General features: G+C 38.4%; 1 protein-coding gene across 3 annotated transcripts in view; it reads left to right on the plus strand.

Annotated features, from left to right (window-relative positions):
* Window positions 1-913: 913 nt before the first annotated feature.
* CMSS1 (cms1 ribosomal small subunit homolog) overlaps window positions 914-26,482 on the plus strand; it is a 392,506-nt gene continuing 366,937 nt past the window's right edge. Inside the window, exon 1 of one of the 3 annotated variants that reach the window (XM_040621148.1) lies at window positions 914-1,149. In XM_040621148.1, the coding sequence (XP_040477082.1) occupies window positions 1,093-1,149 (57 nt within the window). In that variant the 5' untranslated portion in view covers window positions 914-1,092. The remainder of the gene's footprint in view (window positions 1,150-26,482) is intronic. The other 2 variants (XM_040621146.1, XM_040621149.1) reach the window with 2 other exon arrangements.

Below are 26,482 nucleotides of genomic sequence, written 5' to 3' on the forward strand. Positions count from 1 at the left end.
GTTATTACCGATTTACATTCACACTAGTAAGGTAAAGGAATGCCCATTGATGCATGTACTTTCTAGAATTTGGTAATGTTAGACTTCCTTAATTTTGTCAATTTACTGCATGAAAAACAGTATCTCATTGTGGTCTCTTTTTTATTTCCCAGGTTAGTAGGAGACAGAACATCATTTCATATGTTTATTGGTCATGACACTTCCTCTTCCATACTCGTGTTTCTTATCTAACTTTACTTTTCAATAACCCATCAATCCTATCTCTGCCACTTCACGTTGAAGGTAAAACAAGAAGTACTGTAGGTCTTTTACCTGTAGTTAAGCAGCAACTGACTCGCTTCTCTCGTTCCACAAAATGCGGTGGGAAACACAATGGAGGAGGGTGTAAAGGAAACCGCAGACTGTCAACTCTCCGGACCACTAGAGTCTTTTCGTGGGCGAGCCCTTCCGGACCAATCAACATTTTCTCAGTCCATACTGTATAAAAAGAGCAGTACACAAATCTACAGCAAAGGCTCAACATTCATGGTCATGAATTCTTGCGCACGTTTCCCAAGAGCAAACTATCCACAAAGGCGCCCCAACATAGACACACAAACGAAAACACACCCACGTGCTCTGCTCTTCTCCCGCTGATGAAGTTTTTTGAAACCGAACAGAGAAAAATTGTCTTAGCATCCTGTTTCACACTTTCGTCAATAGCTTTTCGGCAAAAAAGAAAAGAAAAGTAAACAAAAGGTTTTGAAAAAGTTGAAAAGATAATCTTTTTGGTGTTTTTTCTTTCTTTCTTTTTTTTTTTTTTGCATTTTCTTGTCTTTATGCTTTTGTGAGGATTTATTTTGAGTTACCAGACAGAGCCTGCTCATCAGCGCTTGTGTGGAAACTGCGACCAGATGGGTGCAGTGGCTGGGGAGGCGGGGCGGAGGTGTGACGTCATTGCCGCGGGGCGGAGGCGACAGTGTCTGAGGAGAGGCTCCGCGTGCGAGCAGCCAGTGCTGGCCGACCTCCCGGCTTGGAGGCGGCGAGAATACCTGCGACTGCCCGCTTTCCCTTGGTGGTCCGCTCACAACTAGTCCCGCCTGGAGATGGCAGATGATCTTGGAGACGAGTGGTGGGAGAACCAGCCCGCAGGAGCAGCCGGCAGCCCAGGTACCCATTCTGCCCGCGCGGGTGCGGGGCCTCCCCTGACCCCCCACCCTCACCCCTGCGTCCTTCGGTGAGCCTCGGCTCGGGCCAGCCTCTGACGGTCACGGCGTATGGCCCCTCGGTGGTGTGCCCAGCTGTGGGAGCGTGGGACCACTGCGGAGGAAGTGGCGCGACAGCCTTATTACTAGGTGAAACAGTGTGACTTTAACTCAGGTCTGCCCGCCTCTCAGGAAGGACACTTTTCCAAGCTTTTCTTTTTACATATTTCTTAATAGATAAGAGATTTTTCGTGAATTCAGGGAGTTTGCGTGTAGCGGTTAAGGGTAACTCCTGGGTTAGGTCAGACCGCTTCTGTTTAGATCGCGACTCTGGCCCCTCTAATACTGCTTCGGCTCCTTTTCCTCACCTGTAAATTAAGGATAATAATGCCAACTTCATTAGATTGTTCTGAAGATAAATAAACATAATACAAATGAAGCACTTTAGCACAGTGCTTGGCACATAATATGTGCGAGGTACATATAAGCTATGGTTTTTCTTGCTATCATCATTATCGTGTTATTTGAACTATTAAAGCCTGAAGGAGGTTTAGATAGAGATCATCCTTTTGAACTCAACCATTTTACAGAAGAGGAACATGAGACCTAAAGATATCAAGTAACTTGACAATTTCACATAGCTAGTTGGCGTCAGAAACAAGACTAGAATTTAGTTAACACAATTCAAACAACTTACTATGCTACGTGTACCCACTGCTAATGCAGTGAATATTTTATCCTTAAGTAGATAGCATTAAGTAACTCCTCGCCACAGGCTGACTTTGAACCTTTCAGCTTCCATGAGGCTTAATATACAGTTATGTTTTTTAATCATTCTTCAAAGTCTACCTCTTTTCTCTACCAGATTCTAAGATTTTTTAAGGACAAAACCAAAGTCTGATCCATGTCATGTAATCCAGCAGGCCCTGTACATGATTGACACTTGGTACATATTTGTTGCAAACATTAATTCTGAAATATGTGTTGTGAAGTGTCCATTAAAGCTGCAAAATTCTACACCATTGTTTCCAGAAGGGTAGCCTTCAGGTACAAACTGAGTATATGTCATTTTTAAAAAGGTAGCCAGTGTAATACTTCCTTCATTAAACTTCCTGACTCTGTTGCTACTTTGTTTCTAGGAAATACCTCTTGAAGTGTAGCGTTCCACATTTACTTTAGTAACCCTTCCCACCCCTCAACTCAGGTGTTTAAAGCTGTATTTTATGGTGTGATTTAAGTATAGAAGTTATTTAAGAAATAATTGAATTCCTTTTGAGTGGTAAAGGGGATCCTATTTTTTGATTCTAGCCCTGCCTCTTGCCTATTACCAGCCGTATGTCTCTCAAGTTAGTCACCCTTTAGAAGGAAAGAAATTAACATGTATGAGTGTCTATTATGTGCCAGATATTTTCATAAACACAAATTCATTTAATCTTCATAGTATGTTTACAAGATAAGTATTACTTTCATTTTTATAGATGAGAAACTGAGAAAAGTTCTGTAATGTTCTTAGAAACCCACAGAAAGAAGGAGATCTGGGAAGAGGTTACAAAGTGTGCCTGAGTTTCAAAGTCATACTTTATCCACTTTTACAATGTGGGTTTACCAGGCCTCAGTATCATGATCTGTAAAATGAGGGGTCCCTAGAGATCATCTTTTTAAGGGTTTTAACCAACCAACAGTTCTAAGCATTGGATCTGTAGCCTTCTTCATGTAAGTTACCAGGATTCCCATCAAGATAGTATGTTAGAGTCACCCTGCACCTTAGATTCCTTCTAGCTCTAAGATTAACATTTCAAACTTGCTGACTTTAAAAGTATCAGGGGCATTTGCTTTGTTAACTGCTTTTAAGTATAGTGGGTGTATAAAAGTCCTTAAGATATGCTTGATTATTTGTCAGTGATTTGCCTAAATAATCTGTATAGTATATCTAATTCAGAAGAAATCAAAACTGAACCAATTCAGATTTCCTGATCTACTTATGTTAATGGGGGAAAAGATCAGCCTAAAATGTGTGAACTGTATTTTGTTTTGAAGGTCATAGGAGAAATAGTGCCTTAAGTTAGAGAAAAGAAAGATAGTTGTAATGATGCCTTTATTTCTGTTGTGTGCTATGCTACTTGCTTATAAAAGTAAACATCTTTCCTTACCATCTGTTTTCTATTCACACTTATGGTAGCAAGAAGCACTTAGCCATTTATTCAACAATCTACATCTACAACAAAAGTTCAACATTCATGCTCATGAATTCTTATGCATGTTTTCTAAAAGCAAACTATACAAACGTACAGATTCCCAAACACTGATGCACACTATGTATAACATCTGTCTAATATATCCGGTTATCTATTTATTGTCTAAGGAAATGTAGTTTTTGCTTGTCTCATGTCTTAGATGTGATAAGTAACTCAGAGACTCTTACTAACGCTCTTGATCTACATATGATCCTTTTTTGCATACATCCTTCGCTATTCAGGACTTATACTCTTGTGCTAGAATCCTGCATTGTACTGGAGCCCAACATGGGACCTGGCACCTGGTGTTTGGGAGATATTAGCTGAATAAATGCATGCATGTGTGCTAGATGCTACAGAGTTCTTGGTGATCATGTATGTAGATAGCCTTATAATTTCTCACCCAATTAAATATTTTTTAAGAATGAAAGGCCATGCTATTAGAATTTTTCTGGGACTGTCCTAGTCTACCTGGGATGTCACCCTATTGACATCATTGTTGGTAATTGGAGTCATGGTCCAGGATAAGACAACTTAGAGTTGTGTTTGCTGAAAAGTGTGCAGCCAGTGTGCTCAGGTAACAGAGCATAGGGGTCATCTAATGGCACCTGACATTTCATTTTACTTATTTCCTTATTCCCTGCATACCTTAAGAAATTATTTGAGGTGACTTATAGTAAACAATACATGCATTAGAATCATAATTGCAAAACCTTAATGCCAAAGTGAACAGATACAATGCCTGAGGTTTCATTTAGTTGACCGGACTGGGTACTTTCTCAGTATGTTGCTTGAAAATTTAGAATGTCATTCCCAGCAGGGATTTTGTTACTTAGGGAGCAGAGCCAAGAGTTTTTGCAGTTGGAGTTGGTCACTTGATCATTCGCTTACTGAAGAGAATATTGATTGTTTTCCCTTTTTATTCCAATAATATGCCTATTAAGTACCAGGTCAAGTGTCCAGCAGGTAGCGGGGTATATGAATCTGGAGCTCCAGGGTTGAGTCAAGGCTAGAGATGAGAGATTTAGGAATGACTGGCACGTGTATAGTTTACTTTTTTTCCCCAAGATTTTATTTATTTATTTAGAGAGAGAGTGAGCAGGGGAGGGACAGAAAGAGAGAGAGAGTCTCAAGCAGAGTCCCTGCTGAGTGTGGATCCTGGCAAGGCTTGATCTCAAGACCCTGAGATCATGACCTGATCTGAAATCAAGAGTCAGACACTCAACCGACTGAGCCACCCAGGCACCCCTACAGCCTAATCTGCCAAATTCCCAGTCTCTATTTTTTTGAGGAGGGTTTTTCAAATGTTTCCCTAGCTTATTCTGAATCTTTGATTTCATCTCTTACCAAGCATCTAACTAGAAAACTGAAGTGTGAACACACTTCTATGTACAGTGTAGGGAGACTGTAGATAATAATACCAACTTGCATTTGTTGAGTGGTGGTTATGTGCCAGATATTATTTTGATTGCTTTATGTGTACTAGTTCATTTAATCTTCACAAGTACACCATGACATACTTACTATTATCCCCATTTTATAGGTGAGGAAATTGAGGCACTAAGTGGTTAAGTGATTTGCCCAATGTATTTAGTTGGTAAGTGGGGAGGCTGTGACTCATAGGCAGGCAATCTGAAACCAGTCTGTGCACTTAAATTTCTCGAGGATAATTGTTCTGATTATCAATGGTAAGAATCTCATCTCTAAAATAACAATCCTTTATCAATTAAAAGAGGCTCATAATTTATAGACCCTTTTGTTTATATATATCATTTTTATGAAATTGTGTCTATTAACTCTTACTCTCCTAAAGCTTCCTCTTCTAAAGAGCATTGATTACTCAGAGATACAAATAAGCAGGTTTGTATCATTGGGCTTTAAGAACAATCTTCACCAGGAAGTCAAACTTGATCCTAGAGCTCAAGACTCACACTCCTGTCTGTCTTCTTGAAGTCTGCTTGTTTACTAGGAATGTTGAAGGCAAATGAAAGCCAACTACTTACACAAAGAAAGGCCCTCCTATCCGATCTATCAAGTCTTAGTCTTTAGCTCTAAGACACCCTGAATGCTCTTTTTCCATTTCTCTCCTCTGTTAACTCCATCAGAGTACATGTTATCATCCTCACTTGCCTTAACTACTGCAGTAAATGCCTAACAGGGCTCCCGGTTTCTGTCTTGTCCCTCTTTGGACTCTGCTTCAGTTAGCAGCCAGAGTGATCAGATCTCATTCCTGCGTAAACCCTCCAGTGGCTTCCATCTAACAGATGTAATACAACCCAGGTTACTTATCAGGACTGATATCTGCCACATCTTCTACTACTTACTCCCCTCTAATTTATGCTCTTCCACCCACACCACCCTTTATTTTGTACCTCAACAGGCCAAGTTCATTCTGTCTTTGCCCTTTGCAATAGGTGTCCCTTTTTCTTTCTGGGCTCTCCTGTATTTCAAATGGCTAGCCTTTTCTTAGAACATGAAGACCTCAGTTCAGACATCACCAAAAGAGAAGTATTTCCGGGTCAGCCAGTCTAGAGTAGCCAATCTAGTTGCTCTGTTACATTATCACTTTATGGTAATTCTCAGCAGAGCACTTATCACCAACTATTATTTGCCTTGTTAAAATATTACATTTGCTAATAGATTACATTTCCTTGTTAAATTATTACATTTTGGTATGATCCCCCATACTAGGATATAAGCTTCATGTGAGCAGGGATTTGTTTATCTAGTTCTTTGCTGTATACTCAGTGCCTAGAGTAGTATCTGTGTCCTTGGAAGGCACTCATTAGGAATTTGCTCATTAAGTAATTGATTGTTAATGTTTCATAGCCACATCTTGAAGACCTCAGAATAGGAGTTCCACATCTAAAGAAATTTAGTTCACTGGAAGAATTGTCAAAATCTTGCTCAGGCTTTTGACAGATTTGACAGGTGCTACTTCTCTCTTTCTGAAAATACATTGAAAATCCTTGTTGTGTAACTGTGTCTACTAACCCTTTATTCTAACCATATTTGAATTTAGTTTTATAAATTTTGTTTTGAAAGGGGAAAACAGACTTTTGCTTTCTAATGAGCTGATAATTCCTAGTAGTGACAGCTTTTGTTACCTAGAGTCAATGTGATTGTTCATTTTGTTTGAGATTGCTGAAATGAGCATTTAAATTTTTTGTTGTTGTTGTATTATCATTTTATGGTATCTCCTTCAAATCACATTGCTTTATCTATGCTGAATTTCTCCTAGAAATGATGAAGTAGGGGAATACCTTGGATCTTTTAAACCTGAATTATTCAAGTGTTTGATTTCTTCCCCTCTTCTCACACCAACGTTAGACCTTTACAGTATTAATTTTACCTATAGGCAGCCATGCATAGTAGATGTAAAGTAGTAATAAAACATTGCCCCTGCATATAGAATTCAGACTTGGAATATTTGTAGTACATTTTGATAACATACAACAGAGAATCAACTTCAAAATCATTTATTGAACTCTCATGCTTGGCTCTATTTTAGACATCGTAGTGGAATTAGAGGATAAACATATGCTTGCATTGTGGAATTTATACATCAATGTGGTTCAACCAAAATGCAAGTAATATTACTTTAAGACAGATGTTCAAGGGCAAAAAACAGGGACAGGATAAATTTTTTAAAATGAGAGGAAGGAAAGAAGAAAGAGCACATGCTACATCAATAGTCAGTGTTCTGTACTTGAAGACTGTGTAACGAAATGGACCCACAGAGAACCTACATAGTCTTTTACTTTATACAATTTCAATGGTTTTTACAAGTAATTAAACAAGTGGTTCTTGACAACAGTTGTAAGTGTTTAAAGGTACAAATTTATGCATCTTTCTCCAACTACATGCGTAGTAGTTCTGCTATAGTTTGGCTAAATGTCTGTGAATCTCTTGAAAAATACCAGGAATTTGGAAGGCCTAGATATACTTCCATTTCCCCTCTCAGATTCAACAGCAACATTATTTTGTGGCATAAATCCTTTCACCTGTTCTTATCTGATGTTCTTTAGTTGAACACTTTAGTGCATTCATAGAATTATACATTTTACTAAATGTGTCACAAACCGCTTGAGATATAGTTTCCCTGTTTTCATCAGCTTTTAAAGAATTCTTAGTTCTTAAATTACTAGTATTTTTTAAATTAGTTGATTAAGCTCTTAAGCTCTTGTTCCTGAGTTCCTTGCTAGTCTAATTCACACTAGACCAGAGATCAGAAACTTTCTTTGTAAAAAGCCAGATAGTAAGTATTTTAGGCTTTGCTGTCCGGTCACTGTCACAACTACTCGACACTGCCATTGTAGCATAAAAGCAAGCATACGTAATAAATATGTAAACAAATGACTATGGCTGTGTTCCAATAAAACATTTCTTGTAATTTTCACATTTTGTAAAATATTCGTCTGATTGATTTTCTATTGTTTAAAAATGTAAATACTATTCTTAACTTGCAGGACAACGGAGACAGTGGGCTGAATTTGATCTGCGGCCTGCAGTTTGCATACCCCTGCCCCAGATTCAGTGTCAGAACCTGAGTTGTATGTCACATGTCCCCTAGAACAGGAATTTGAAACATATCCCAGAGAAAATTGTGTTTTACAACAAATACTGCATTACTTAGTCCATCATTATCAGTCATATATTAGATCAGTCACATTTCTGTTAAAAATCAGATACTTTATTCCAAGTAGTTAAAAGGAGATTAGTTCAGAAATCACTGAAGGTAAATAAATGAAGGGCTGAGGAAACCCTCCCGCAATAAAGTATCAGGTTATTAAAAGTCTTGTTACAAATTGAATTTGTTTTTATTCACTTGGATTTTTATCTGCTTTCTTTAAAAAACTTAGTAAAGTTCCTCCAGAATTAGGATAGCTCCTTTTATTTTTACTGTTTTTCAGAGGGGCCACATTTCTGCAGAAATAGGATTATTCTCAGGAAACAGGATTCTTTATGTTTCACTTGTGTTATAGATCAAATGCCATTTTATTGAACTCCAAATAGTATTCCCAGTTCTAAGCTACTTATGCATTTTTATTGTGTTACATATTGCTTTAAAATAAGTATGATTTTTGGTTGGCAATCCTCTTGTTAAAATAGACTTTGTTATTTTAAAGACTTTTGTCTTATTGGGATTAGAACTGTTACCATTTAAATATGGGTTTCTGATGCTTGCCATAGATCTGTCACTATTTTCCGACTCTTTTTTAGTACTTTATACAATATCTTGTCCTTCTTTTTTTGCTTCTCCTGAATTTATGCCAGCTTGGCATGAAAATTTAATAAGTCTCCTAACCAAGGAGAAAACAATGTAAAAATATCCAACATACAACATATTTTGTGCTCTTCCTTCAAGGTAAAAACGTTCCCAGGGTCTTTTGTTTTTCTGGGAGTATTTCATGCTTGTTTTTCCTGTTTTACGCTTCTTTTCAGTCTGTTTGGTTTCCACTATAGGAGATCCGGTGTTATTTCTTTCCATTAGCATAATTATCAGTCTTGAATGTCAGTCACCTGGCATAACTGCTTTTCCTCACCCTGTCATATACCACTGCCATCTCTTAGCAATTTTCTCACTTACGTCTTGACTGAATGGTCCTTCTTTCTGTCATTCATTCATCCTCTGTTCATTTAACATTACCTGCATATTGCAGACACAACACTAAGCACCCTACACATTTTCCCACTGCACCATTCACCTGTTACTACCCTGCACTTCCTTCTGAACTGTTTTTCTTGTATGTTTGTGTTAGAATTTCATCACCTTTCTTTGTAGTCCGCTTCCTCCCACTATTTCTCTTACTCCTTTTCAACTTAGACTTTTCCATTTCAGGCTTTTAATTCACGTGACCTTCCCTAGTTTCTTCCTCTGCCACTTGCCTTTTGGGACTGCTGCACATCATCCATCTCTTTGGCTTGCATTGCTCAGTGCTACCCAGACTTCCAGCTCCTTCTCCTCCTTGAAATTGGAGTGAGTCCAGGGATATTTGTACAGTGACATGAGCACATTGAAGCAGGCTTTGCTGGATGAGTATGGAGAATGGCAGTTCCTTTGCTTCTATTCTGCTGGCTCCATCCCAGGATGCTGGCTAAAGCACTGTCCTTCCAGGATTTCTTCCAGGATCATGTCTCCAGTTCTCGGTGCAGGATCACAGAGAAGCTTGCATCATCCTCTTCATAGAACTTTTTTTTTTTCCCGACTGAAGCTTTGTGCAATATAACCGTGTCTTGTGTCAGAAATGCCTTGTCTAATAACATTATTGTGTTGCTCTGTTCACACTGAATTACAGACATACCTTTCTCTGAACTCTGTGAGAGAGTTTTAAGTGTGATGAAAATAATTACTTTAGTTTAATACTGTCAGAGGCCTGAGTCCCATCTTGTAGATGACTGGTCAAATTCAGTCATGGGTTATCAGAACTGGAAGGAACCTGAAGAATTATTCCGTTCTCCTGTTTTACATATGAGAAACTCAAGACTCAGACTGATGAGTGCCAAGCTCATTGTCAAATGAGTAAAAAGCTAGGATTGGAATTTGAGTCTTTTGCTGAATCAACTGTGTTTTTCTGTAGCACTGATTCAGAGAAGTGATGTGATTAAAGAATGTCTGATGAGATGATAAATTGTTGTCTTTGTTTTTTTTAAACAGCTAGGACAGTGATTCTTGTCTCCCTAAAAGGTCTCAGTATTAGTGACCTTTGACTCTTAAAAGTCCTGATTGCTTTAGAAAGCAAAAATACCCATCTACAGTGGTTTTCGTGATAAACCTAGCAATATGATTCCATGGCCTGTCAACTTACTAAAGAAGTGAGACAGAAGACTAAGTGCCAGCAGTCAAGTGTCCATATTATACCTGTGATTATCAGGCCCGTCACACAAAGGATGTGTTCACCCATTACTCATTTTGTTGTTCCTTTCTTCCTTGTACTAAGAATTACCACTTTTTTTTTCTTTCTCCTCGTGTAAAGAAATCATAGTTTTAGACCTTAAAGTATGGTTTTAATTGTCCTGCCATTTTGATGGAAATAATCAGATTTTCTTGAAGGAGATTAGGAATTCTTGCTAGCATATCTTCTTAGCAAAATATGATTCAATAAAGTTCTGTGAAATGAAAGAGTTCCTTCTGAGTTCACCAGAAAACTTTTGAGCTGTTCTCATGAATTCAGTCCTATCCCATCCTAATGATAGATGGTCCAGCTTTGGGCTGGATTTTAAGTAGAATGAGGTATTGGAAGGATTTGGCCTGTTTGTGTGTATATGCATATACACACATATAGGTAAAGTAAATGTGAATGTGCTGCTCTTTCAGGATGCTATTCACCAGGTCCAGCAAACTGTGAATGAACTATTTGTCATTTTGCTGCTTCACCATTTCTTAGAGAGATGACCTTTCCTCTTTGGCCTTCATACTGGTACTTTTAGGTTTCCAGGTATTTCTGTAGGTGGATGTATCCAGATAGTGCATTGGCATGACTTACCTCTTCCCTCCCATGTGGAGAAAAGTGTTAGAGGTGACAGTCCTTATGATGTGTAGCTTCCCACAGCCAGTGTAGTGACTGGGCTTATCCATAGGCCCTGGGGGAGCTTTAGGGAAAAGCTTAGTGTTGACTGTAGATTTTGGTTTAGGGATCCGTGTTGGGATTCTCTGCTTGCATACCTCCTTGATCTTGAATTAAACAGAAGAACAAAAGGTAATTAATGGTACAGTTTGTGGAGAAGCAGACATTGTTCAGCTTGGAGTATTTGGCTTCTTTGGAAGCACTAGGTTCTGGGGCTACATCAGATTAAAGACCGTCAAGTTGAAGAAAAAAATTTAGTAAAGCAATTCTGCCAACATGTGTTGAGTGTGTGCTGTGTGCAAGGCCCTCAACCCAGTAGATAGCACTAAATACAGAGATAAATTGCTTTTTGGCAATCATAGTATAGTGGGAAATAAGCAAGAGGAGTGTCCCAAATTAATCTCAAAGGGTCATGAGATTGTCAAAGAAAGATTAATTTCAACCAAGGGGGTCTAAGAGAGCTTCATGAAGAAAGTAGCATTTGACTTGGGCCTCTAAAGANTTAGGATTTTTAATAGCAGGAATGGGAGGTCATTCTAGAGTAAAGGAATACTTTTGGCAGCAGGATGAGGGAATAATTTTTGGTAGTGTCCTTGAGATAGGAAATCGGACACAGTTGAGAAGTGGAGTGACTTCAAATTAGGTTGTATTTGACAGGTGAAATGGGACTGTGGAGTGGGCCTAGAGAGGGAAAATTGTACCTGATTCTATAGACTGTACGTGCTAGAGGGGATGGAGAGGAATAGGAAGGACAAAGGCTGGGGGAAGACATATTGTGGAGGTAGAATTGTATTAATATTTGTTCCTGTTAATATATGGAGAGTGAGAGAGGAGTCACAGGTTGACTGATCTGGACTGGAAGGGTGGTTGTGGAGTGTGAAAGAGTGTGATTGAGTTCACATTCACTTAAAATTACACTCTTATTTTCATTTATTAAGGAAAAATACTCTTGGATAAGAATACTTGTTAGTAAAGAGATGGGAAAAAGTTCTCAGCTGACTGTAGTTCTCCCATTATAATCCACAGTTGCTGGTGATGATTATTTTCTACCTCTTTGGTTTCATCATCCTTTCTTTCCTATGAGCTCAAAAATAAAAATCTTTTGAAAATGCATTGCAGTTTTCATCATAGATTACTAATATTGGTTTTATGGTAACCCTTCTTATATTGTTTTTCATTCTACAGAAACTTGTTTCCATGTTTTTATTGTACTGATAAAGTGCAGTTAAGTCTCTTTATGTAAACATTTAGTTAATTAAAATGCCCTTTAACTTTTAAAGCAACCATATTTAGACTTTCAAATAAACAGTATGTAGACTTAGCTAAAAATATGAGGATTGCTAGAAGAGTTTTTGGACTTTCGTATTATTGACTTTTTAAAAAATACTTAATCCTAAACATGGCAAGTGAGATGTTCATACTCTGGTATCAGTCTCCTCCTTATGTAGATGGTATTCCTACCTTTCAACCTGTCCTCATGGTCTCATCTTCAGTGCTGAAATGCTCATTCAACATTTTTTTACCTCTCAAGTAGGCAGAACCTTTTTAAAAAAGAATAATAAAACCCAATGCCCAGTAAAGGTGTGGTGAGATGGGCGACCTCAGTGATGATTACAGTAGTAGTTTGGTAGAGTGTATCAAGATACCTAAAACTCACACTCTGTGACTCATTCGTTTTATCACTAGGAATCTTTTCTAGGAAATAATCAGAGATGTAGGCAAGGCTATTCATTTTTTGCATTATTTATAACAAAAGTTTACACTATATATTATACTATAATGACATGAAAGTATTATACTGTCTTGAAATGATACTTTTGAAGATACAGGAAAATGCTTATTCAGAAATGTTAAAAGCAAGATTAAAATCTATATATGTGCTTCAACTATGTATGTTTGAAGAGAAAATACTAGAAGAAAATATACCAGTGGTGTCAGTGGATAACTGGTTAGTGAAGTTATAGGTGTTTTTTATTTTTCTTCTATTTTCTATATTTTCTACAACAAATATACAATTAGAAAAAGCATAAGTTATATTAAGAGATTTAAAAAAAGAAGGAAACACTTCAGAGATCAGAACATTTATGTGAATATCAACCATATTTTCCCAACCATGAGCAGTAGCAGCTGCAAATGAAATCAGTGATGGACTAATTCAAGTTATCTGATCTTGTCACCATAGCATTAATAACAGCCTTTCCAAGATACGTTTCTGCAATGTCCTTTTACTTTGTCAAGATTTAGATTTGTTCCCCTATTGTACAAAAATCTGTTGGAATCCTATTTAAATTGTAGATTCCTGGGCCTTCCCCCTAGAAATTGTAATTCATTTGTCTATGGATGTGCCCAGACACCCTCATTTTTAATAAAATCTCAGGGTGATTCATCTGATGCAGGTGGTCAGCCTGCCACACTTTGAGAAACAGTGCCATAGTTGAACCTCCTTTAGAAGTAAGTTTTAAGTTGTGGGGTGCCTGACAGGCTCGGCTGGGGGGGGGGCGGGGCTTGGACTCTTGATCTTGGGGTTGTAAGTTCGAGTCCTGCATTGGGTTTATTTTAAAAATTACTTAAAAATAAAATCTTAAAGGGGCGCCCGGGTGGTGCAATCGATTAAACATTCGACTCTTGGTTTCTGCTCAGGTCATCATCTCAGGGTCATGAGATCCAGCCCCATGTGGGGCTCTGGGCTCAGCATAGAGTCTGCTTGGGTTTCACTCTCCCTCCCCCTTTGCCTCCCCCACACTTGCACACTTTCTTTCTTTTTCTCTCTCTCTCTCTAAAATAAGCAAATCTTTTTTTAAAAAATCTTTAAAAAAAAGAAAAGAAAGAAGAAATAAGCTTTAAATTTTCTTTCACCTGGAACTCTGGCCTGCCTGGGTGTGGGAGGTTCAATGGTTTTCATCAACCTGTGAGGCTTTTAAAACACTGCAGATGTCCACATCCCGTCTTAGAACCTTTTGACTCTAATTGTCTAGGAGTGTGGAATATGGGCGTGTGAATTTTTAATGAGCACCGCAGGTTATTCAGAACTGAAATCCCTGTGATAAACCAATTGGTATGGGACACAATATTGGTGGGGCTTGTTTGTTTTAAGCTATGTTGTTATGCTTTGGTGAAGACAACGTGGCTTGGGATGATGGTCATTGGTAGGGGTCAGTTGCCAGAAAGTTACTGGACTCCCATTGTTTCTAGACCAGTGATGGTGCAAGCCAATTTTATGTTTTCTTGTTAACTCTGATTTCACTACATAGTTTTTACCACTAGATGGCAGCAAAAGCTAGTTATTTTATTAGAACACGCCTAAATGTCATTCGCCAATCTTCTAAAAATGATGCTGTGGGTTTTTTATTTTTTCCTGTATGAATTTTATATTTGGACATATTTCAGTAAATGAGGTATGGAGCTTTAAAATATGTCATCTCTTGGATCATTTTTATAGAACATTATGTCAAATAGAAAGTTTTATCCAAATTTGGAGTGCATATTGCGGGCAGAATCTATGCATATGTCTGTTTAAGACCACACAGTAAATGTTCTGCTCAGAGTTGGAGGCTCCTGGGTTTCATCAGAAAGCAGATGTCTTGGAGGAGATTAAGCTAGTTGGAAAGCTCATTCATAGAAGAAAAGATTTTTTTTTTTTCAATGTTTAACTCAGTTCAACATGGAGATTGGGATTTGGAATGGATTACGGGTCTGAAAGATGCCAAATTTAGTGACGCAGAGGCATTGGTTTTATCTAGGGAGCAGTAGAAAGAAAAGGAGTATATGTGTGGAATGTATTCACTAAATTCTTAAAATGTTGGTTTATTTGGTCCATAGTTTCTAAAAAGAAACCCAAGCAATCTACAAGACTCCCTGGTTACAAGTCATTAAATGACATTGAGCCTTTGTGACCAAAAGAAGTGCAGAAAGGTGAAAATGTTTTCAGTTTTATTTGAAGTCTTAATTACATAGCCTAATTTCTCCTTGATGCTTGTGCTCTTTCATATTATCATGGAGGATAAGCATCTGAAAGCATACCAGAACAAAATCAGCATTTATGGGGAAGCTATTAGATCTTAGTTAGACAGATGGAGTCAGGATGTTCCCTTTTCTGTAAATGAAATTAATTTTGTAAGTACTTAGAACTTTCTGAAGATATATTGGCAACATATTGTCTAAGAATAGACAATATGTTCCCTCTGGAGTGTTCCTGACTCCAAGGACTGCACAGCCCCTCAATACACCTTTAGCTCTAGAAGTTGAAAGTCTCAAGGCTCCCAAAGACCTCCTATCATTTTTATTTGTGGTTATTGGGGTGATACAGGGTGGGGGCAGATTCAGTGCTGCCTGACTCCCTCAGGGACCCAGCTGTGTTACCAGAAAAACAATATTTTGTATTTTTGTTTTTATCTCTTTTTAATGGGAAAGTGCATAAGTGACTATGATAGATGTGGTGATGAAAAGGAGGAAATGATGAACTGGAAAAAAATCTTTGAAATATTATTGCCTTCATTTCTTTTGTCTTTTGTATTGTTTGGTAAATCACGACTAATTTGTATAAAGAAAAAAAATGGAAATGACAGATAATGAATCTGGCAGATAGCCTAGAGTTTCATAAACTTCTTTGGCTTTTTTCTCTTGATTTTCTCAGAACTTCCTCGTTATACAATAAAACGTTATCACTATAGATTTTACAGTTTTATATGGTAAGAGGGCCTTCAAAAGGAAAGTCTATAGTTGGATTTGCTCATTCCTATTAACCTCCTGTGAGAAAACATTTGGTTTTAAATAGAGTTGTAGTGCTATGATTTCTATTAAAGAGTTGTCTGGTTTCTGAGGAGGTTAGAGGAAATTGATGCCTTTATTTTATAATGTAATATGGTTTATGGTCATACCTAGTTACATCCCAATCTCTGTGTGGTAATTACAGCATGGGAAGTGAGGAAAATCCAAGAATAAACACTGAAATACAGTTTTCAAAAATCCTTCCTAACCTAGTTGCTTCCAGTTTGTGCCCAGACACATAGTATCACATATAGAAATAGTATGCTAAAGTAAAATATACTAACCTTGAACTGTTGTCTTCCTTGTTTGTCCCCTTTCTTTTCTTTTTTTTTTTTTAAGATTTTATTTTTAAGTAATTTCTACATCCATTGTGGAGCTCAAACTTACAGCTGAGATCAAGAGTCGCAAGCTCTACCGACTGAGCTAACCAGGCGCCCTGTCCCCTTTCTTTTTATTCCTCTGTCAGATTTTTTATCTCAGGTTTTTGTTTTTTTCTTTTTTGGTACTCTTCCAACCCCTTCTTTCTTATTTCTTCATTTGCACCCATTTAAGTTTTTTCAATTGTTCATGGGCTTACATTTTATAATAGCCTTGGGTTAGCAGTTAGAGCAGAGGCTGTGATGCCAGATAGACTTGGGTCTGCATTCTGGTTCTGGTACCAACTAGCTCTGTGTCCTGAGGCAAGCCATTTAGCTATTTAGACTTCAGTTTCCTCATCTGTAATACTTATCTGGGGATTTGAGTATTACTTTCATGTTCTTTGGGGAGTAGGAAAGACCCTGGCCCATCAAAGTTCCAGATAAGTGTTTGTTGTTACTAAGGGTAATGTTAATGTTAATGTTATTGGAGACATGTTAGCAAGCATAGGAGTTGAGGCAGCCGACCAAGCAGTACTGTGTCTACTGGGCCATGTTTCTAAGCAATTCTGACCCAGAAAAGGATCCCTTCACACAACCTTTTCCTTCTTTATCCTACTTGGTCTGGTCATCATCTTTCTTTTTTAGAGTATCTGAAAACATACTATTTTCTACTTTTTCTTCTTTTCCTATCTTTTAATTGAAAAAGGAAATGAAGTCCTTTGGCCCTGACACTGTGAGTCTATGAAAAGAACAAATGCAAGCCAGCTATGACCACCAGGTATGTTGTTAGCCATGTGAGCCTTTGTTGAACACCTACCAGCAGTGTTTAAGTCCTGGGTAATGTAGTACAGTGGTTTTTGAACTTTATAAGCCCAAGAATGAACCAGGCAGATTGTTTAAATGTGGATTTCCTGCATTGGTTTTCATACGTCGAGGCATGTGGAAATCTGTGGAGTCCTGAGTGATTCTTACAAAGGTGATCAGTGACTGCATTTAAGAAACATTGATATAAGAGTTTCAAAAATAAATGACAGTGGATTCTTGCTCTCAAGAGATTATAGTATAGGAGGGATAACAAATAATTATAAAAAAGAGGCAAAATAAAGTGCTATAATAGAGGTACAAACAGAAGTATTTTGGAAACTCAGAGGAAGATTGTGAAAAGTAAGGAAGGTTTTCCAGAGGAATTGGCATTTGAGATAGGAGTGAGATTTCAATAGGAGGAACAAAGAGAGAAGTTTATTCTAGCCCTAGGAATAGAATGAGCAAGGTACAAGGTAAGAAAGCTCAATGGTATGTGGAAGGATGGTCAGTACCGTGTTCTGGTGAGGATACAGGGATTATCCAGCTTCAAAGGGAGTTGAGGCAAGAGATGGAGGCCTGCTAGAAAGTTTGGACTTTGGATACTCAGTAATGTAAGTGTGAAGTGAGTGCTATTTTTGGTGGTGGTGGGGTTGAGAGGACTGGAGAATTGCCATGATTAGGAAGTATTGTAGAAAGATCACTAGCAACATGAGTGAGTATTGGATTAAAGATGTGATGGGTTAAATGCAATAGATAACTGCCTTATACTACGATCTGTACTGAGGTCTGGATTTGGGGAGTAGTAGCACAGACACAAGGGGGAGGGCAGAGAAAGAAATACCAGGGCAGAGTGGCTGACTAGATCTGGGGAGTAAGCAGAAAAGTGGAGAATGGCTCCCAGATGTTGAACCTTGGAACAAGGAAGGTAGTGGACCATCATCAGAAGTAAGACAAAAAGCAACCCAAAAGCAGCAGTGCAGTGGGGTGTGGACACATGCCAAGTTTGAAGTGTAGCTGGATCTTCCATCCACTGTTCGGTAGGCACTGAAAACTTGGGAGATCTTGCTTTGAGAATCATCATGAGAGAAATTGTTGATACCATTCAAGTGGCTAAGAACCCAAGGGGAAAATGTAATTCCTCTTCACCTGCCAATCTCTTATTCTACGACAGCTAATTCTACATTCCTTTCCAGAGCCTGAGAAGTAAATTTTATTGGGCCCTATTCTGTGCGTGCACGCCCACCCCCAAATCTCCCCCCTCCCACCCTCCACTTCGCCTGGCCCTGCCACAAGGCTACCAATCTTACTGTTAAGAGTGTAACTAGTTCTGAGAGCAACCCTGTACTGGAGGCATTTCTTCCCAGTTCTTGAACGATGCATAGTGATTGAATTGTTATCCAGGCACTGATTGGCTAGCAGGGGGAAAGGAAATTCTGTCCCTGTCCCCCAGTGACCAGGCTGGTCCCTCTGCCATTGTGTCTGGGCTGAGCAGACAGATTACGTAAATTTGTATTCTGGGGGGGAATCTGCCAGTCCTTGGCACAGGGGCGAAGTTCAGTAATTACAGGATGGCTCCCCCTAGAGCACGTTTCCTTCCTCATTGGCAGTCTGAGAAAACTTGGAGTAGGGCCATAGTTGATAGATTGGCCTAAAAAAATAGTAATAATTGTCCATTGTTCTCCCCAGTCCACTCATTACACTTCTTAGAAGCTAAAATCAGCGGCCCTGGCATTTATATTTTCCAAAATTTTTATAATAAATATGTATTATTCTTAGAATCAGAAAAAAGTTTTATGTAAAAAGAATTGTGTTGCTTATGCCTGTCACTATGAGAGATGTCATCCTTCTTCACTGAGATCTTTACCCAGTGACCACCTCCTTGTTACCCTGAAGAGATTGATTGGTGTTTAAATGTTTCTTGTGTTATGGACCTTTTGGGGATCTGTCGCAATTTTTAGTTAACTCCTCTTTCTATAAAACTGTAATTTTCTGAAGCCTAATATCAATGAATTCAGGTAAGAACATCATTAAAAGGCAAAGAACAGAAAAGGGATAGCCCTTTCTTTCTTTCTTTCTTTCTTTCTTTCTTTCTTTCTTTCTTTTTTTTTTTTTTTTTATGAGAAGGAGAAAAGCAGCCAACTCACTAATAATGAAGGATAGTAATTTGTTCTTGAGGAATTGTGAGTTGTTTGCAGAGTGGCTGCATTGAAGCAAGTGTTTTTATGCATGTAATTGTTTAGGAGAGATACATTGAAGACCAACTTGAAGACTTTCTCTAAAATGGCAATTTTATTTGTGATGTTTCCTTGGTTTACAGTTATTTAATCCTGAATTTAGGGACTGACAAGGTTGAACCCTAACACTTTTCCCCCTGAGCTGGGAAGATAAATAGTGCTGCTGCTTCTTCTTCTTTTTTTTTTTTCTTTAAGGTGATTTTGGGACCATTATTCTTCCCTTTTAAAATATGGTGTTGCTTGAGAAACGGAAATCCTAAATTAGGGTATACCATCCAGGAAGATTTTCCAGTCTTCTGTGAAGGCAGAAGTCCCACTACCCCTGGGCTAAGTTGGTGGTGCTTGTCTTTATGGCGGCTAGACTTTGATCCTTTGATTGCCTTTTCTGGAGGTTTTGGGTCACTGTTAGGACCATCGAGGCAGCTACTTACTTACAAGCTTTGATGGGCATGGTCGTGATGCTCCCTCTGTGGATCATTTTTATTCACTTCTGATGCTTTGCTCTCCAGCCACCTCTGAGCCAATCAGGTACCTCATACTCCAAGCTCATTCTGCATGCGTGGCATTTTCCTGATGAGGAGGAATTATGTTTCTCCTTGGCCTTGTTTTCTCCCAATGCCCTAGCCACAGCTCATCCCCAAGTCCATCTTCCCCATGCCTGCCCATTTATGTGAGGTGTGGTCTCTCACATTCATAATCTCTTATTCCCCTAACAGTAAACCTCAGGGAGATGGGAGGAGTTGGAAGGGGAGCCAGATCCCTCTGGACTGTGGTGGTCATGGAAGGTTTCAGAAAAGGTAGGGCTTGAGCCAGACTTTTCAGTGTAAGTCACTTGATGAGAGAAGAGAAAATTATCCATGTAGAGCAGTGGGGAGGAGGTAGAGGAAAGTCCTGTGTATATTTAGGGGCATTTCAAGTGTTCTGGCTAAAACGGCAGACTTTTGAGACAAGAGTACAGGGATGTAATGTTAGGCAACCTGTCTATGTCCTTAAGTGGAGAGGTTCAAATGCAATTTATTGCATTACACTTATACTGCGGTAGCTTCTCAGAGTGTGTCTATGGAAAGAGAATGGGACAATATAACTAGATTTGTGTTATAATGGTCTCATTCTTGTCACATACTAACAGAACAACCTGAAGCAGTTTTCCTTACATCTCAGATTAAAATTTTTCATCTCTAAAATTGTGAAGATACCTACTTTATAGGGTTGTTGTGAAATAAGTGTATAAAGGATTAGTTGCTTCCATTATCTCACTTTTCTGAGGTGAGATAGAATGCTTCCTAGCATTGTATTCAAGGCTTTTCACAGTCTTAACAGGATCAGGCCCTTCGAGACTTACCCCTGCTGCAACCATCTCAGCTGCAGCTGCACTGCACTGCTCATTGTTCCTTGAACATTGTTTTCTTCCTCTCCTATCTGCCCTCACACCTCTGCTCTTGTGGGTACCTCCCTGGCACACCTTTTGTCCTCTCTTTATCCTCCTCTCCCTCATCTCCCAGCCCCTGCTCGAGTCTCATCTATTTATGAAACTTAACCCCCAAACCTTGCCCCCAGAATAACGTGTTCCTCCTCCAAATTCCTGTAGTACTTACTATCCATAGAATTCCGTTTCTGTGTTCTACTCTTAATTACCTTTTAAGGTAGTTCTCAACTCCCACCCTAGATTCTAAATCTTATACTTGCATAACTGCCTTACACAGCAATGAGTAATATTAGGTGCTTCATAAATATTTTTGGTTCATTCTTGTAGCTAATTTGTTGAAGAATGAAGAAAGCTTATATTCTAATAGAAGACATTGTACCTGTGGTTATAAGCTACTGCAGAGGGAATTGGAACTTCTCAGAGAGGACTCTTTGGAAAGGTCTAAACAGTAAAGGGTTATCTCTTAAGTTCTTAGGAATCCTCCTGAAACCCATTTTTCACCCACTAAGGCAAATGTGGTTGGTTCTCTAGACTTTTCTTTACTTCTCTTGAAGGCATGTGAGAAATGGAAAGCTCATCTGAAAACTCAGGTTTATAATATGTCATTGAAAGAAACAAAGGTACAATATATTAACACAAATATAAATGTCAAATACACACGTGCTTTGGGCTGATCTGTCAAATTAGTGGAAACAATCCTTATGCAACTAGAGTCTTCAGTGCAGATTTTTAAAATCCTTTGAGGCTTATGTTTAGTCAGATTCAAGATTTTCATCTCTACATACCAGAATAAGACTTTTCAAATGAGCTGTTAAATTTTTCCCACAGCAAGTCCTGTAAAAGAGGAACTGGCTTATAGAGTTAGTCCATCTCCCTAATGTAGTGGTTCTCAAATGGAGGTGATTTTACCCCCCAGAGAACATTTGGCTATGCCAGGAGCCATTTTTGTTTGTCACAGTTGGGGGGTGCTGCTTGGCATCTAGTGGGTAGAAGCCAAGAATGCTCCTAGACATCCTGGAGGGCACAGGACATCCTTCCACAACAAAGAATCATCAGATCCAAACTGTCAATAGGCCTGAGGTTGAGAAAGTTTGCTCTAATAAGAAAAGAGTTGATATGTTGAGGATTAAAAGGCTAATTCATAGAATCTTAAAGAAGAAAACACATCTTTGGAGACCATTTAGTAGTTAGGACATCTACGAGTGGGAAAATGAGGAAGAAGATATTTAATTCCTGAAAGGAAACTTATGCAGATAATTGATTTATTTATTTATCCAACCTTACTTCCCAAAGGAATTTTAAGCAATTTAAAAAGAGTATCAAGACTTGGGAGAGAATTCAGAAATCACTGGAAATTAGAACTAGATATGATCTTAGAGATCACCAAGTCCAGTTCTCTTTATTTCACAAAAATTAAATGACTTTTCTAGGGCCCCACAGCTGACTGGGAAGGGCATGAACTGGAACCTGATTTTGTTTGCTGGCCTCAAATGTTCCCTCCCACCCCATCACTCCACTTCTCTAAATCTTTCCTTGGTCTGTTTCAAGCCTCAATTGCTCTGTGAAGCCTTGTTAATCTAGTGTAGTCCTGCTTAATCTCTAGTTTACTGTGTGAATTTAGTTTTCACTTGATTAAATGTTATCTAATACTCTTGTTTCTTGTCTCCTTTCCTTGCTCAGAATAATAAGTGCTTTAAGGGCAGTGCATCTTTTGTCTCCATACCTACCCCAGTGTCGGGTAGAAGGTGGGCAGTTCAGTACGTCAGTATCAGTGGATTAACCACTTGTGTCCATGTGGTGCTTTGAAGAGAAGACACCAGGCATGTCACTGAGACATATGAGTGGCATGTCAGTTAGTGAACCCATTCCATCTTCGCAGAGGCCTAAGGAATGCAAAGTGAAACAGCTTTGGAGGTCTGTAGGGCCTGTATACATTGTTAGTTATGCAAAGAAGACTAGGTTTTCAAACGCAAAATAGAACTCAGAGGAAAAAAAAAATCCTAGATAACGTTACAAAAATATCATACAGGACCATTTGGCTACAGGGGGAAAAGGAACTTACTAAAATAAGAAAACTAAAAAAGCGTTCAAAAACTGCCTTAATCGGCAAATTTTATTTCTCTTGATCAATAATTTTCTAAAAAAAAGTGAGATTTTAAAATGAAGCTACAAGTAAAGAAGATTTTCCCTAGGATAGCTGACTGTAGCCCAGAATACATTTTTATGGCACCATTTTAAATGTAAAAACTGGTATCCTGATGGAATGTTGACAGATTTATATGTGCTACCATATGAATAGTGTTAAAATTCATTATCAAATGATAAAGTACTTTGAAGTGTTGACCAATTAACTGGCTGGACTCCCTAAGGATTCCTTACCCCACAGTGTGGCCTTTGGGGGATGCCTGCTCTGATATATTTCACTGCCCAGTGGAAGGGTCCATCAGTTGGAAAGGAAAATGAATTTAAGGGGGCTTAAGATTGGGGACTTTATTGAACCACTTATCTTCCTTGCTCTTTCTTGGCATTTGCTCCACTGTGCCCTAAGGTGAATGGAGTCCTTTGTTTTGGTTCATCCAGGCTGCTCTCTCTAATGTGTGTTCTGGACCATTCCCAAGAAATGCTGTAGGGTTATGGAGGGCTTGGGATCTGAGGGAGAAACAGCTTGTAGGTGTCAGACAGCCTGCTACTGCTCGGCTAAAGATTCAGGCATCTATGCTTTGCTACAGTTGTAAAACTAGGAACTTTCCTACCTTGTAAAATGGTAGTTTTTATTAAGCTTTTCTTCTGAATGAAAAGAAAACCTGGGGCATGAGCTTTCTATTTGTCATGCCAGCCACTAGAGGGCAGAATAGTCATACTTCCTTGGACAGGTGTAATTCATTCTGATAGAGCAGGACTATCATCAGAACGCATTTGCTAATGTTTATCAATGTAGGAATTTCTAGAACAGTGGAATTCCTACTTTAGGGTGCATACTAATCAGCAGAGGAATTTGTTAGAAGTGCAGCTTCCTGCGTCCTACCCTCGGATATTCTTATACATGTATCTTGGATTTTACTTTGAGAAACACAGATCTTAATGTTTTGGGCATGCATTTTTGCCTGATTATGTTTTCTCTTAGGATTGCAAAGCAAAATGATTTTTGGAGGGAAAAACAATAACCAGAAGTCAAGGTATAGGGAAATTAGAATGTTGTTAAAGATCTTTCCCTGCCTTTGTCTAATAAGTTTCAAAGGAGACTCACTCTGTAAAGATTCAGAATCAAAGAAGCTACCAAAAACATGTTTTTGTCTGGAGTTCTACGTCAGTCAATAAAGATAATCAAATCCTTAGGCTTCAAGTCTAAGAATTTTTTAATGAAATATCCCTTTTATGAGCATCTTATTGTACAACTTAATTTTTATCCTTTGGGTGTCATGAAGACCTATGTCCTAATGTCTTGGCATTGTGAAGTATAGTTGTGAAGACCTTCTGAGTAGATTTATGTAATCCTGTCTTCATCTTGAACATATAGAGAACTTCCTTTATATGTAAAGTTCCAACTATAGTAATATACATTGTCCTAGTAAGGGTGATGGTTTTATTTTTGCCATTGCCCCCGGGGAACAGAGGCATCCTCAGGGAAAGTTTTACCACTGTTCTTAAAAGGACAGAAGAATATGGAAAATCATTTAAATCTATGGTAGGATGCTATAGCTTAAAAAATTAAAGAGATAGGGGAACTGAGTAAAATGAAAATTGGTTCTGAAGCTGCGACTTCAGATGAAAGGAAAGGAAAGGAAAGGAAAGGAAAGGAAAGGAAAGGAAAGGAAAGGAAAGGAAAGGAAAGGAAAGGAAGATGTTTTGTCAGATCTATATAAAAACCATCTTCTATGAGTCTCTCATGGGCCTCCTTCTTCCAGGAAAACAAACTTCCACCCTCATCTATCTCGTATAAAGATTTCCCAGTGTCAGTTCCTTCCTCCTTCCTAGCTTTCAGTGTTCTTCTGTGATTATATACAAATGAAAAAGAAAGTTCTATAACCTTTCAAACATACACACGGATATAAAAATTTAATTTTGAGGGGCACCTGGGTGACTCAGTCAGTTAAGCATCTGCCTTCAGCTCCGGTCACGATCCCAGGGTCCTGGGATTAAGCAGGGAGCCTGCTTCTTCCTTTCCCTCTCCCCCTGCTTGTGCACTCCCTCTCTCTCTCTCCCTGTTAAATAAATAAAATCTTTAGAAAAAAATAAAAATTTAATTTTAAATTAAGGACCAAAAGTCTAGAATGTGTGAATGGGAAGATGTTCATTTTTAATGTGTGATTTTATGGAAAGGGTAAGATGCTTTTTTTTTTCCAGAAATGATGCTGTTTTTACCATAAATTTTAATTAGTAACACTTTTAATAATCTATATATGTTATTAATATGACAGCGTTCCTAAATTCTGATGGTGATGTGAATTATTATACTGAAGTAATCCTCCCAGTAGAGGAACCTCTAAAAGAGGTTCAGTTCCTTGAAAGTCCAGTAAACTTCTAGTAATGTTAACCACTTGGGATGCCTATTTGTAGTAAATATCTAGAGCAGATGATGAAATGAGAATTTGTGCATTGTAATCATGGAGCATAGATCCTGTGGTGTTAACTTTATTGTAGAGAATTGTTCTGGCTCATATGAGAAACTGAATCCTTACAAAAGGAATGAACTATTGAAGAGCCCAGAGCTTTTCATACTGTTAGTTACAGGTGTGCCAGAAATGAATCTCCCCTCAGCAGTTGGGGCAGCATATTTTCTCTCTGTACCATTATGTGACAAAGGTTGGGAAGCACTGCAAAGACTTTGTTCTTTCACTCTTTCTACTTTCTGTCACGCTCCAAAATGTTACTTGTACCCCCTCGTGATTATTATCTAGAAACGTATCTTATGCAGTAGCGTTATCAGTGTCTACTTTGAAAGATGTAAGTATGTAGTTTCTTCTAAAGTTCTAGCCCAGGGTCACTTAAAAATAAAAATAGTTTTGGGACGCCTGGGTGGCTTAGTAAGTTAGCATTTGTCTTTGGCTCAGGTCCTAATCTCAGGGTCCTAGGATAGAGCCCTGCGTCAGGCTCCCTGCTCAGAAGAGTGTCTGTTTCTCCCTCTACCGCCCCCCAGCCCCCGCTCCTCTTTCTGTCTGTCTTTCTCAAATAAATAAAATCTTTAACAAATAAATAAAAATAGTTTTGAAAAACATTTAGACCATCATGTATTTTGTAATATAGTTGGGTCACTGCCGATTCCCAAGATAAATGTGTTTAAACAGAAGCTTTCTCATTCATCACAAGCCTCAGCTTTCATCCAAATTTATTTAATGATGATGCAAGCCCACAGCATTGGTGTTGCAGTTCATCACCATGGAAATGTTTCTGTCAACAAATCCTCGCTTTGCTATCATGAAATTGATTTTGCAGGGAAAGGGAGGATAATTGTGGAAGATTCCTTTTACTTCTAAAGATCTTCACAGTTTGTCTGGGTGTCTAAATGAATTGTGTTTAAAATTAGTAGCTGGCAGTAAAATTGACCAAACTAAATTAACAGTTATAAGGTTGGAAAAGGAAAACTGGTAATGAACTATTTTGTCTGATTTTTTTTTTTTTTTTTTTTTGAGTGTGACTTGGGGACCAGATTTGTAATTTAAAATGTTCCTCTGAAAACTATTGTTCTCTGCTATGGAACTATAGATCATTTTCAAAGAGTCCTATAAGGTAGGTATCAGAATTCTTAGGATGCTTTGAGTTTTTCTCACTTACCTTGTAAATGGCATAACAATAATCACAGAAGAAACTTTCCTCAACTAACATAATGTATGATTTTTAAAGAAAAAAATACACCTTTTCTATAACTTATGTTTGAAACCATCTTTGGCTTCTATTTGCTTGTTTAG

Source organism: Ursus maritimus, unplaced genomic scaffold (assembly GCF_017311325.1).
Source record: "Ursus maritimus isolate PB19 unplaced genomic scaffold, ASM1731132v1 scaffold_4, whole genome shotgun sequence".
Lineage (NCBI taxonomy): Eukaryota > Metazoa > Chordata > Mammalia > Carnivora > Ursidae > Ursus > Ursus maritimus.